Below are 13,732 nucleotides of genomic sequence, written 5' to 3'. Positions count from 1 at the left end.
TGCCGTGAAACTAGTATGTTTTAAATTTGTGTCTAGTTAAGAAACTTCTCCCCATTTCAATAAATAGCCCCCCCAAAAAAATATTCCCAGCAAACATTTTCAAGAGAACTGAAAATACCTCTCATGTTGGAGTTCACAGCAATAATACCCTCATCACTATTCAACATCAGACAAGAACATGAAATACCAAAATAGACTTGGCATGCCCACAGTTCACTTCCTCTGTCGTGTAGTCCTTCTGATACCCCTACACTTCAGTAGTTTGGCCGCACTCTTAAGTAGCACTTTAAGCAGGCCAAGTAGTTTGGATGTTTCCCAACTCAGAGAGCAAGTTTTAAAAACTTCCTGAGGCAGAAAGGAGAAGGGAAAGGGGGTTATTTCAGGAACATTACTAAAAGCATGCAGATTGTGTCCCCCCACCCCTATAAATGCATTGCTGGATCTGAATTTTGAAGCATACGTTTCCCATTTCCCCCTTTATTCTTTCCATGGCTATAAATTATCAACTCTCTTGAAAAACTTCACACCACCTGAACTCTGGATACATTACATATGGCCATTTTTATGCCTCGTGCATCCTGAGAGCTCATCCCCCATTCTTTATCCTGATGCAATTACTGTGGCTTGCTGTTTGCTTAATAGTTCTGCTTATGTATTAGGTACACCCACTGCACATACATAGGGTGGGCTGTGGGGGGGGGGGAGTGACCACAGATGCTGCTGCCCAGCCCTGAAACTCTATTCTTCCAAAGTCCCATGTAACAGCTGTTTAACTGAGCGAACATTTAATAAGAAATGAGCAGGTAGCTAAGTTTATTTTTATATCTGAATGGTTTTCATACATGCAGATCAAAGTACCTGTCAGCTTATCCTTATTAACAGTATTCATGTTGTTGTAGGAATGTCTTTTTTACACTGATGTTGTTTTGCTGCAAGTCTCTGGGTGGCTTACAAACCTCAGTATATAATGATCCAATGTACGTGCTTTCAAAACAGCCAGAGAGACTTAAAAGGAGAGAGAGATGTGTTTACCCTGATGTATGGACCACATCATCATGTGATCCTGGACAGGCCATTTCAGGGCCAAGATTTAATCTGCTTTGTTTCAAGTGGGAAATACACGAAGATCAAATAAGTTCAAATGTAGGTCAAATATCCTTCAAAAAATTCTTTTGATTTACACAAGCAGGAAAATGCAGTTTAAAAGTGTGATTATGAAAGGGTTACTGCAAACACAGCTGTACACATACGCTTATATCTGAAGTTGTCCGAAGTGGGGGGCAGTTTGGTGGAAGGGTGGGGAAAAAGAAAGTTTGCGACATCTATATTAACCTTTGGCTGTACACCAAGGAAGGCCTGTAGCGAGATGGAATTTAAAGCTGCCTTTCCAAATTTTAACACAAGCCAGGTTACAGCTGCAAATGCCTGCCCCCTGCGTTCACTTTACAAAGTAATTCCCAGAGGAGGGTGTGTGTGTGTTTTCTTCGTCTTCTTTTCTTTTAAACTGCTATAGAATGAAGACTAATACCCTACAGTGCTAAAAGCTTGTTATTAAAGGGGGCAAAGAGATGGATTTCTGATGCCAAACACTTGTCAGCAGGCAGGGGGGAGGGAGTGCGGGGGGGGGGGATACACAGCCAGATGGTATGAAGTAAACTGAAACTCAAGGGTTCCTGCATCTTCGTTTACATGAACCAAAAGCCACTTTTGTCTGCTTTTTCCAGGAATGAGTAATTTTCCTATTCCCCCTCCCTGCTGCTCTCTCTCTCTGTCTCTCTCACTTTTGTCAAGCATTTAACCACAATTTTATAGTTGTCAATGAGGCAACTGGAGTTGACAGCATTTTTCACTCAGGGTGAGCCCAAGAGGAAAAAGGGAAGGTGGGGGTGCTGTTACTAGCAAATATTTTCAGCCAGGAGCTGCAAGCAGGTGGGAGGGCAATGCAGACTGCTGTTCGTGGAAACCTTGTCAAATTGAAGCCCACGTAGAAGATTACAGGGCTACTTGGGGCTGAGTGAGCAGGGAGAAACTGCTTCCATTCTGATCCCTCTTCAATCCTACAAAAATGCATTTGCCAAAGCAAAAAGATAACAATGCCTGCTACGAGCACACCTGGAGTGAGGATGCACGTATGCCAGGACTAACCTTTTAGCACTACTTTACCACTAAAATCACCACTAGAAGGAAGAGTTCATGCCCTAATTTTTTATTTACGAAAATTAATGAGTCACAGTTTCCAACTCTGTAGCCTGAGCACTCAGACTGATTTGTCAATGATAAAATCAGTTGGCCAAGAGTTAAAGCTGGACTGACTGCCCCCCAGAAAAATATGTAAAGGAGTAGCATGGATGCCTTTAGAGCAATTTCGTTCCCTCCAGATATATTGGACTACAACTCCCATCATTCCCAACCAGTATGATCTGCTGGGTTGCGTTGGAAGGTTTGAGGCTTGGGGACACCATGTTGGGGAAGGCTGTTCTAGAAAGGTGGTTTCCAAACTGGGTTCTAGATGAAAACCCCACGGACAGTACCAAAAGGGACTGACAATAACAATGAACAAACATTTCAGAAAGAATGTTGGATCCCATTACTGATTTTCCCTATAACTGGAGGACAGAAGTCACATGAGATAAGCCCAAACTTGGCTGGGCTGATGTACCCCATAATCTGAGCATGTGTTTCAACATACACCCAATGATCTTCTGCAACACATAGATTGTCTGGAGCAGATGAACAGACGTTCCTTGGCAATCAAGTCAATATGGAAACATATCTCTGCAAGCAGGAGGCCTGAGTTCCAGAATCATCACAGAGCCATTCTCACTGCCCCCTCTTAAAGTTTGCTCCAGTCACTTCACCTGCAAAGCACTCACCAGGCCAAATACACTGAGTGTTCCACATTTGGCTTTTAACAGGACAGAGTCTCGTCAGGCACCTCAGTAATTATGGGTTTCCCAATGGTCAAACAATTAATACCTCAACTGGAGAGGTGGTTTTTCAGTCTGAGTTTTATACTTTTACAGAATGATGTTGTTACTTGCAGGTGGAGATCTTTGCTGTTTTAGAGAATAACTATGATCTACAGGGAAGGTAGACACAACTTGTTATGTTTACAAGAAGACCAAGTCCAGAAGACTATGGCAGAGGTGGGAGTAGCATTCTGGACTTATAGACCCAAATCCAACTCTTTACCCACTGGACTACACAGCCTCCCCTTTTCTCAAGAGTTGCCAGATGGAGGATTGCTAGAACTATCACTTAAAGGGTACTGTGCAACTGTGCCATCTTTTTATTATTATTAAAGGATTTTCTACAAACCACAGAAGCAGTGGTGGAAAAGGACAGGGGAATTAGGAATGAAAGAGGACACTAGCTGGAGTCATGAAATGCTGTGAACAAGGCAGGGCAGTGACATTATGAGGCCTCATCTGGAAGGACCCTCACTCACTGAACCATAATATGAGTTCACCACTCTTAGCATAAAACAAGGGGAAAGCAGAAACAATAGAAAAGGATAGCTCTCTTTAGAGTAATCCCTCCAAGCGGCTGTATCAAAAGCAAGGTGCAGCTCTTGAAGTTCAGCAGAAAAGCATGGCGGCTTCACACATGCATTTAGCATGCAGACGATGCTTCTTTTCAACAGCTTGTGCCACCAACTAATATTGTGTGATGCGCTTCCACATGCACTGCAATGTTTCTCAGTGGAGCAGCCAAGGGCGCGCACTGTCAAGGGCAGACATGCAGAGGATGGTATGTGAGCTGCCAACAGTGTCCTGGCCATGCTGCAAAGACCACTCTGCTTAGGGAAATCTACCCTATGAAGCCAAGCCAAAACTGTCTCCATGAGTAAGGTTCACTCTCTAAGTAAATGAGAAGCTGGGATGTTGAACCTAGAGTCCCTGGGCCACATATGATCCATACCTACCCTGCCCCCCAACCCCCCCACCACCTGATTTTGCTTGGAACCTCCTTGGCTTTTGCATGGTTTTTCCATCATTCTAAAAGGCTGAAATGCATCTCCTAAGGCTTATTTACTGGCACCGAGAACCTCTGGCTAAACTATGCTGTTATTTTGACCTTACTCCCCTTTTTCCTTTGGTTTTTCCCACCACTGGGATGTGCTCCCCAAGAGCTTCTTGGAAATTGAGTTTGGCCTATAGGCTGAGGTGCAACAGAGCTCTGAACAATAAATTCAAACCTCAACTTACACCAGAAAGACTGCCGACTTTCAGTCCCTAATCTGCATATCGGTATGCTCATATTGGTAAGCAGCCCACGGAAAGCAAGAAGCAATACCCTATTTTCTCCATACCCCAAATGCTATTTACAAGTGTATGGGGGACATAGTCATTGCTTTGAGAAAACCAGCAACTGAGGCCTATTCTGAGGATGCAAAAACAGAAAGCACAAGGAGGTTGCTATCATGTCTGGGCTACTTTGAATAAGCCATTTCTGAGTGAGTAAGAATGAGTACACCTCCTTACCTTACCTTGCCAAATGTCTCAAGGTTGCAGACCTCAAGCACTGGGGATGCTGGATGATAGTTGTAGCCCAAAATATCTGCAAGATGCCAGGCTGTCTCCTACTGGGTTAGAGAAATGGACTAGGGGTATCTGGGGACTATTTCAAAAGGTGACATGATACTATGTTTCAGTCTAACCTTCCTTGCACAATTGCTGTGAAGCTACAATGTACAGCTGTGAAGGAGAGCACACAGACCCCTTGACCTCCCTGGAGGAAAGGAAAAGCATCACTGGAATAATTAAACAATGTATACTTTTGTGTTTTAGGGGTTTTCCCCCTTTTATGTACAACTGTTGTGATATGAAGTCACAACAGTTCTTCACATTTGAAGTCACAAATGTGCAAGAAGCAGGATCTATAGCAAACTGATGATGAAATTCTCACACTAAGAACATATCACACCGACTCCAAACATAAATTGGCTTAAGAGTGAATTCACTCTTCTTAGGAACCAACAACCTTGATTTATCTGATTGTCCGGCATCTGCAAAAAATGGGGCTCAGATTTGTATACTGCATTAATGTTGGCAGTCACTGACTAGCAGTGAAAATATAGCCATAATTAACTGGGGAAAGCCTGTGCTTGCAAAGCTATCTAAGGCCATAACCTGACACAAGTTTAGATAGAAAATGTCCTACACCTCCCAGTTTTTTCCCAGGGATTGCTGGGAAGTATAGCACTATGTTTCTCTGTAAGCACACTTCAGGTTGCACCTTAAGTCACATTTGTATGACTAGACATATTCACGGCTATCCAAAGCCCAATTCTCCCAAACAGGAAATGACTAAAAGTCAAAACTGTCTGATGTCAATAGAAAGAGTGTTCCAGAAGGCAGGTGTTGCAGCCCTAAATGCTGTATTATTACTGTTCCTAAGGCAATCTCAGGGCCAGGAAGTGCCACCAAAAACTGCTCCTTCTGAGGATCAGGAGGGCATTCAAGGCTTTAAAATTTCATACATTACTGCCTAAGTGTAAAAATAAAAGAAAAACCACCACTCACTCCTGTGCCTTTTGATGCTTCCCTGAAATTTACAACACTACTCTGTATCTTTTCATAAAAGAGCATTTATTCAAAATGCAAAATATTTTCAATCTTCTCCCATTCCCTGAAAAATTCACCAACCTAGCACCTCCCAGAAAAACTCAATTCTCTTGTTCCTGATGGCCAGACATACAAAGGGGAGAAAAGCATAGGAAGTGACTTAAAATCTATTAATTTTTACTAATGCTTTGCATTCCTTTACGATTTTCTGAACTTGGGGTGTTTTTAAACGTAACTAGAAATGGTTTTCAGAGACTATGGCACTTGCTGAAATTTCTGGTATTATGGGGCTTTCTTGCTGCACTTGTTCAATGTATGTAACAAAACCCCACCTGGGAAATACAATGCCCACAAGGGTATCTCTTACAAAACCAAGGCCCACATTTTAATACAGGCTGCAATTTTAAAAGATCGCTACAGAAAGCCTTTAAAGATGGTGGGGGGAACCCACCCCTCAATACATCTTCTAATTTTCACTGTCAATAGAAATCTGTATGTCCAAAAGCAGGTGCTGTGTTTGACTCTATAGTCTGGCTAGCAACTGGTCTAATTCATTAAGAAGTCTATAAACAAGCCAGCCTTTGTCCCATGGAGATGAAAGAACTGTGACTATAATGAGATGAAAGGTGTGCACAAGGTTGAAGAAAGCTATTATAGATCTATGTCCTTTCTTAAACTCGTCCTGGCATGCACTGTTGACAGGGAAACAAAACCATACAGACAAAACTCTCAGACATGTCTTGCTGCCAATAGTTCCACCTGTCTATGTTAAAACTATTGGATCTTGCCTATCATCTTACTGCCCTGTCTAACAGCAGGTAAATTCAACAGAGCTATCGCAGAACCATGATTTCTTGAAGCATCTTTTTCCCCTGCACCATAGCATTAGGCTATTATGTGCAATCCACATGGTCAAATGGTAAAGCTTTTCTTGAACTAAACCAGGGAGTTTCAGAGCAATCCAGCAATACCAACTCCCTGCATTAAAAAACCTAGCCCATCAAGAAGAAAGGGTCAGTCTACACTTCTCTGTGATGCACTATTTTTTCTAACTGAAGATTTCTTTTCCAGTCCACTCAAGGAGCCAGAAATGGTTCAGATCAGAGAATAGTTTACTAGGCAATTGTACATGCCGGCCCTATGTATGGTGTGATGAGGAGACTCAGTAAAATGGAAATACATTACGATTTTTAGATTGTCCCATCAACCCAGAAAGTTTAGAAGCATCTTGTCTGCTTTTATATAACCAAAAAGACCTTTCTGATCAGGGTTTTGACTACAAAGTTTCACATTCTTCTTTGGACCACAATTGTTGATATGTTGCACAAACTCTCTGATTACAGAGAGATGCAGATTAGGCAATTGTACATGCCGGCCCTATGTATGGTGTGATGAGGAGACTCAGTAAAATGGAAATACATTACGATTTTTAGATTGTCCCATCAACCCAGAAAGTTTAGAAGCATCTTGTCTGCTTTTATATAACCAAAAAGACCTTTCTGATCAGGGTTTTGACTACAAAGTTTCACATTCTTCTTTGGACCACAATTGTTGATATGTTGCACAAACTCTCTGATTACAGAGAGATGCAGATTCTCAGACATTTATAAAAATTCAACTAGCTTCTGAGGAAGAGAAAATGTTCTGTTTCTCTGAAGTGCCACTTGTATTTATCTTGTACAGACCCAACTGATTATCAACTTTACAACAATTCTAATGATGGTGACTTCTACTGTTATTTATTAATTTATTTTCCCCTCTAGACAAGCATATAGTATGTTACAAAAGGAAGACATACTAAAATAATATCATTAACACATGAAAATAAGGACTGATTCATTTATTTATAAGAACATAAGACAAGCCATGCAAGAGCAGACCACTGCCCATCTAATCCAGCACTCCACACATATATTTATGATTTACTTATTGCTTTTCTTTACTGCCCCCTAGCAAGACCCCTTCCTGCACAAGCTCCTCAGCATCTGGTGTATGCAAGCATGCTACCTCTGGTAAAGAAGGCAGCACAGCAGTAGCCACTGATAGCCTCCTCTCTTACTAATCTGTCCCAATGCCTTTTAAAGCCATCCAAATTGGTGGCAGCAAATTCCATAGTTTAACTATACACTTTGTGAAAAAGTACTTCCTTTTATCTGTCCTCAGCCTTTCACCAATCAGCTTCATGGGATGGCCCCAGGTTCAAGTTGTGGCAGAGGGAGAAAAATGTCTCCCATACCATGCATTATTTTAACCACTTCTATTGTCTGCTCTGTGATTACACACTGGCCTGATTTGCATGGTCTCCCGAGGCTTAAACAAGCCTCACCAACAAACCATAGTGGCTCGTTTAAACTGCAGCACATGCCACCATGTTGTCCAAACCCAGGTAGCATGGCTTGTTGGAGGTGGAAACAACACTCATCTCATGGGTTATTTGAGGGTTGTTTCCCATTCCAAAAAGTCATATTGTTCAGGATTTAGACAATACAACAAGCCATGCCCAAGTGAGTAAGTGCTGCAACACACACTGAAACATAAACAAGCCACTGTGGTTTGTTTAACCCATGATGATCATGTGAACTGGGTCACTGTCTGATGCATCCAAGTCATCCAAAAGCAGTGTATTTAAGGGGAAATGCCAGTCTCATCTGTGATGTTCATTATCTGACAACTTATTCACACAATGCTTGATGTCGCTATAACCATCAGGTAGCACACATGCACCTGAAGCAGTTCACACTGACCCGGGATTAAGCTCCACTAACACCAAATGATATATTCTTTCATGGACTGGATTAAAGAAGGCTGTGAATCAAGATCCATTATGTATAGCATGGTTCTGGTCTTCCTGGATTCATAAAGTCAACCCAAATTCTCTGTACACACGTTTGTGTGCTTGCATGCATCTACATATGCACATTCTCACACACATTTTTTCATGCAAACACCACTTGTATAAATAAACAACTGAGGCTTCATTCACACGTCCTCCAATGCAATCATACTCTACTGCTTGACAGAGTGTAACACTGCATGCAGATCAAGCATTCTGCATATGCATGTAGTACAGATACCCTGATCCATCTACCTTCAAGTAGGGGTGGGGGGTGGAAGAATTATGGGAACTCGGTGTATGTGCACACTGACTAATAGACAATAATAATAATAATATTTCATGTCTATATCACCCCATAGCAGAAGCTCTCTGGGTGGTTTTCACGGTCCATTATGTGCAGTTCTCCTTTTAACCAGCTTATTGGGTCCCTGTGCAAATGAAGAATTATCTTGGTACCAACTCTATGTGTAGTATGAGATTCTGGATTGGAAATTCCCAAGCTTTACCAAGGTTTTCCATGCATTGAATTTTGCCGTTGTCCAACACCAAGTTGTAAAGTCTCACACATAATTTTTAGCCTTTTATGTTGCCAAAGCTCTTTGCAAGACTCTTCCAAAACCACTATTTGGTAATCGGCATTCTTCATGGGCCATTTGGACAATCATGAGGTCCTAAGCAAACACAGTTCATATTGCAAAAATCAAGATGAGTCAAGCTATCATTTGTACCACTTCATATTCAAAGGGTGTGTCCCTTCAGGCTCAGCAAGAATCCTTTCTTGTTTAGATCAAATTGCGCAGTAGGATGGAGGGCTCCTTTCAGAGCTCTCTCTGTTCTGAAGTTCAATTTGGATTTGGTCTGGATTCACAGGCATCCAATCTGTACATGTGGTGGTTTCACAGGCACACGTGACACTGGCTAAAAACAGATACAGAGAGACTAGTACCTATAATTATATATTTTAAATAGAATGCTTGCCCCTGAAGTGTTCTGCTCAAATCCAGCCAGTGTATTCAGAACCATGGCCAACAAAGAGAACTCCCCATTGGCCGAGGGTGTCCCATTAAAAAGGCTCAGCCAACCGCAAGCGGAAAAGTGACAAGTTTTGCCTCATTTGCATAAACCCATCCACATGTGCGCACCGAAAGACTGGCAACCCAGACTCCACTCATTAGAAAGAGCAGCAAATGAGGATTTACCAGGGAACCTTTCTTAGGTCATTAAGATCACAATCCACAGCCAACTTAATGCAGAGCTCTCCCACTGGTCTGAACAGGATGTCTCTGGAGTAGACTGCCGCTCGAAGAAGAAAAGAACCCCAGCAAGCCGCTCGAAAGCTGGCTCGTAAAGCATCTTAAATGCTTTCTCTGTATGTTCCCTGTTCCACCAGGACCTGCCCATCCACAGCAGCTGCCTCAGTATCACAATTAGTGAAAGGCCTTCTAAGCCCCCTCATTTGTTATTTGCTATGGTCTGTGGCCTGTTGCACTTCACATGCCCAAGCCTGAATGAGTTTTGGAACTACAGGGGACGACAACTAAAGGGAAGCCCTAAAGATGCACTTCTGAGCAAAGACAACAAACTGAATTACGATAAGAAGTAACTATTACTTAGCCACCACAACAAACATCTCTGCGCTACTTCTTGCATCTTTTCTCAAGATAACACTGCTTGCAATAAATCAAGTTGTGATAAACAGCACCACAATTACATATGTAATTAAGAACCTTCTTTTTACAGCTAGCTCTCAAGACTCCTTGATATGGAACACCTCTCTTTAACCATATTTAAACCATAGTTTTTTCATAGCATTTTTTCTCACACCACTGCAACTCTGGGAAGTACATTCTCCTAACCTTCACATTCAATCCATAAAGCAGATTATATGTTCTTTTTGCATATTGTTAAAACACAAGTCAGAAACGTACTGCTAGTCCCCACCTTTATTTTCAACTGCACAATAAATCAGAAGCATTAAAGGGTAATTAATGGAACCCACACTCATGATTTTCTAACCTCCGGGCTCTAACCCCGTTATACACACAAGAAGTGTAAAGAACAGCCAAATCAATTACTTTCTCAATCTCTTCCAATCTATGCCTGTTAGTAAAGTGTCCCAGCAAGGATTCTAGTTCATGTTAGTGGTCAAAACAATGGCACTTAATTGGTCATCGGTGCTGCTAATTATTTAATATCACCTTTCGATGTGCCACAGTTGCTGACTTAAATGCCCATTCTGCATACCTTAGAAGTGAACTGGAGGCAGTAGACAGTCAAATGTTTGACCCTTAAGAAAGCATCCTATAAACACCTGTGGCTATCCTATAAACACCTGTCCTTAAGCAACGGCATATATTTGGAGATCATTCAGTGCTTACTAGTTACCCATTAAGCTTGTAGCTCTTAAACACTGTGGGCAGTCCCCACTCTTGAAAGGGTACAGAATGCCTGGAAGGCACCGTGCAAAGGAAAGGATGGGGCTATGCATACCTCAGTGCAACAGAGCAGATGCTTTGCATTTCAGAAGGCCCCGGGTTTGATTCCCAGCATCTCCAGGCTGGGCTGGAAAATGTTCTTTCCAACACCCTGAAAAGCTATTGCTGCCAGTCAGTGTTAACAATACTGGGGTAAATGGACTACTGGTCTAGCCAAGTACAAAGCAGCTTCGGATGGTCCTGTGTACTAGGGAGGGATAAGATCTAGAGGCCACTGGATCCACCCTTTCACTATTTAAGATATCTGGTGAGTTGAAGCCCCCTAGGTGATAAACCACACTAATTCACAAGTGCTGTTGTGGAGGGAAGTGCGTTCCCTTTGCCCAGCCACCTCCGCCAGAGGGAAAGAGCCTCTGCTTTGACCTAAGGGTGCTTCTCCAAAAGGGGCTCTAGGGCGGGCTCTGAAAATCCACCCTAGCAGTTCCCCTTTTGAACGCCAGTATTAAGCAGGGGCCCCAATCCACAGATGCTGGCACACAGCAGCCACAGACAACACGCGCAAGCCAAGGATCTGGCCACGTTCTTCTGTCCGGATGGTCGGTGCTAGGAGAGGCAAGCACTGAAGATAAAACAAACGTAGAACCAGAAAGCGGGGGAGAAATCAAAACATTTGAGAAAGTCTGCAGTCAAACCCACTGCCTCTTTCCCACAACCAGAAGGTTTAAAAAGTGGGTAGCTGATTCTAAAGCTCCATTGGCTCATCTGGGTGAAGGAGTGGACGCGAATGCCAACTCTGAACCTGATGGGTGCCCATCAAAAAGGGGACTGCTGTGGGGCCAGCGATGGATCTGAAAGGGGCCGTGGGGACACGTCCTCTGGGGGCCCCACCACGCCGGGCCATTTTAATGTCCCACAATGCCCCCGAGTGGCGCTACCCCGGGGGCTGCGCCACGCAGCCGGGAGGCCGGGAGTGATGCCCGTGTCGGAGCCGAGCCCGGGGCGGTGTGGCCTGGCGCGGAGGGCGGCAGCCGCCACATCCCGGAGGCTTCCTGCGGGCGTCCCGCGCGCCAGCCGGGAGTGCCCCTTCTCCGAGCAAGCCCCTGCGCCCAGCCGCCTCCCGCCAGCACGCCAGAGCGCCTCACCCATGTTCACGAAGCTCATGACCATGTCCGCCTCGGTGAGAAAGTTGCTGTCCTGCAGGCTGGCCAGCGGCGGCCCCTGGGTGCTGAAGATGGGCTTGTAGGGGTAGGAGTAGCCCTCCTCGCCGCCGCCCTCCTCCTCCACCGACATGGCATTGTAGAGGTCCAGCATGAACATGGGCGCGGAGTTGTGCTTGCCGTGCAGATGCGGCCTCGGCCGGTGAGGCAAGCCCAGGATGGACAGGATCTCGCGCTGCATCTCCCGGCGCTCCTGGCTCCGGAGCCGCCTGTGGATGAAGCTCGAGTGCACCTCGTTCTCCAGGGTGAAATCCGCCAGGGCGCGCCGGGGCTGCGGCGCCCAGACCAGCAGGATCCAGAGGAGCCGGGAAGCAGCCGCCAGCCGCTGGAACCACCCCGGCGCGTGCATCTCCGTCACGGGGGGCAGACCACGGGGGCCGGCGGGCCGGGCGGCGGCAGGAGCGGCGGCCGGGCGAAAGGGCTGACCATTAAAAGGAAGCGGGCAGCTGCGCGCCCCGCGGAGGGATCACTTGGCCGGGGCGCTGCCGTGAGGAGCCGACCTCGAGGCGCGCATGATAGCCGAGGCGACCGCGGCGGCGGGGGGCGGGAGGGGCGGCTAGTTTGCAAAATCCATGCAGGGCGCAGGAGACGAGGAAATGCGAGAGGGCGATCGCCCTGCCTAGCCGCCGCCGCCGCTTCCCCCGGGATATTCTTGCTCGCTGGCTCGCTCGCTCGCTCGGTGCTCCTTTCGCCACAAGTCAAGGAAATTTTGAAATGCAGCTTGCTTTTCTGTTTGTTTTGTTGCAAAGCAGGCGGCAGCGGGAGTTCGTCTCTCAAGGGGCGGAGCTCCGCATTTCTCACTCCCTGTCACAAAAATATCTTCAAGCTCCTTCCTGGCCGTCCGGGTGGCTCGAACGTGCGATCGCTCGCTTGACCGGGCGGCGAGTGCGCGGGGGGGGCGCCCGAAGGGGGCTCGCTCGCTCCTTCACACGCGCGGGAAGCGAGCTCGGGGTGTCCTGCCAGCGCCACAGCAACGCGCGGGGCTCGAGCGTGGACTGCCTTCTCCCCATAGGGGGAAGGGGGAAAGAAAGCGATACACTTGTTTTACGTACGCGTCGTGCGGCTCGTCCTGGGCGTGTTTCCACGGACGTCCGCCCTCCGGCTCTCTCCGATGGAGCTTGTTCCCAGGTAAGCGCGTTGGGAGGGAATCGAGGCGCTGTGTGACTTCGCTTTGGATCGTCTCCGGGCATGCGGCGCTGCCGCGCCTGGGCAAAGAAGATCTTCGGAAATCTGGTCCGGGGTGTATTTGTTTCTCATGTCCAACTAGACACACTTTGAGAAGCAAGGACCAAGTTTTTCTGTAGTTGAGCGTGTGGAGTTCGCTTGGAAGCCAAGCCATTCCTTGAGAAGCAATACATTGGGGGTCTTAGGAAATACAGATGAATTCTGTTTCCTTTCAGACCGCATAAGCTCACACTAATGCTGAATCAAAGCCTTTACACTTCCCTTCCTTGCAAGGAATCCTGCTTCTTTTCTCTCTAACGTTTCATTTCTAACGTTTCCTTCCTTCCTTCTTCCTTCCTTCCTTTTATTCTCTCTCTCTCTCTCTCTCTCTCTCTCTCATTATTTTCATATTCCCTCGAGATTTTCTTTTCTCTGAATTGGAAAAGGATCTGACAAGACCCTGTTCAACCAGAAAAGAGTTGATTCAAATGAACCATATTGGAATAGAAGGAT

General features: G+C 45.5%; 1 protein-coding gene across 1 annotated transcript in view; it reads right to left on the bottom strand.

The window, feature by feature from the left end:
- BMP7 (bone morphogenetic protein 7) overlaps window positions 1-12,311 on the bottom strand; it is an 84,800-nt gene extending 72,489 nt beyond the window's left edge. Inside the window, exon 1 of the mRNA XM_044455779.1 lies at window positions 11,981-12,311. Within this exon, the coding sequence (XP_044311714.1) occupies window positions 11,981-12,236 (256 nt within the window). The 5' untranslated portion in view covers window positions 12,237-12,311. The remainder of the gene's footprint in view (window positions 1-11,980) is intronic.
- Window positions 12,312-13,732: the final 1,421 nt, after the last annotated feature.

This window comes from Varanus komodoensis, unplaced genomic scaffold (assembly GCF_004798865.1).
Source record: "Varanus komodoensis strain SLA01 unplaced genomic scaffold, ASM479886v1 scaffold8, whole genome shotgun sequence".
NCBI lineage: Eukaryota > Metazoa > Chordata > Lepidosauria > Squamata > Varanidae > Varanus > Varanus komodoensis.
The sequence above is the reverse complement of the archived record's forward strand: the minus strand, read 5'-3'. Positions and strand labels throughout refer to the sequence as shown.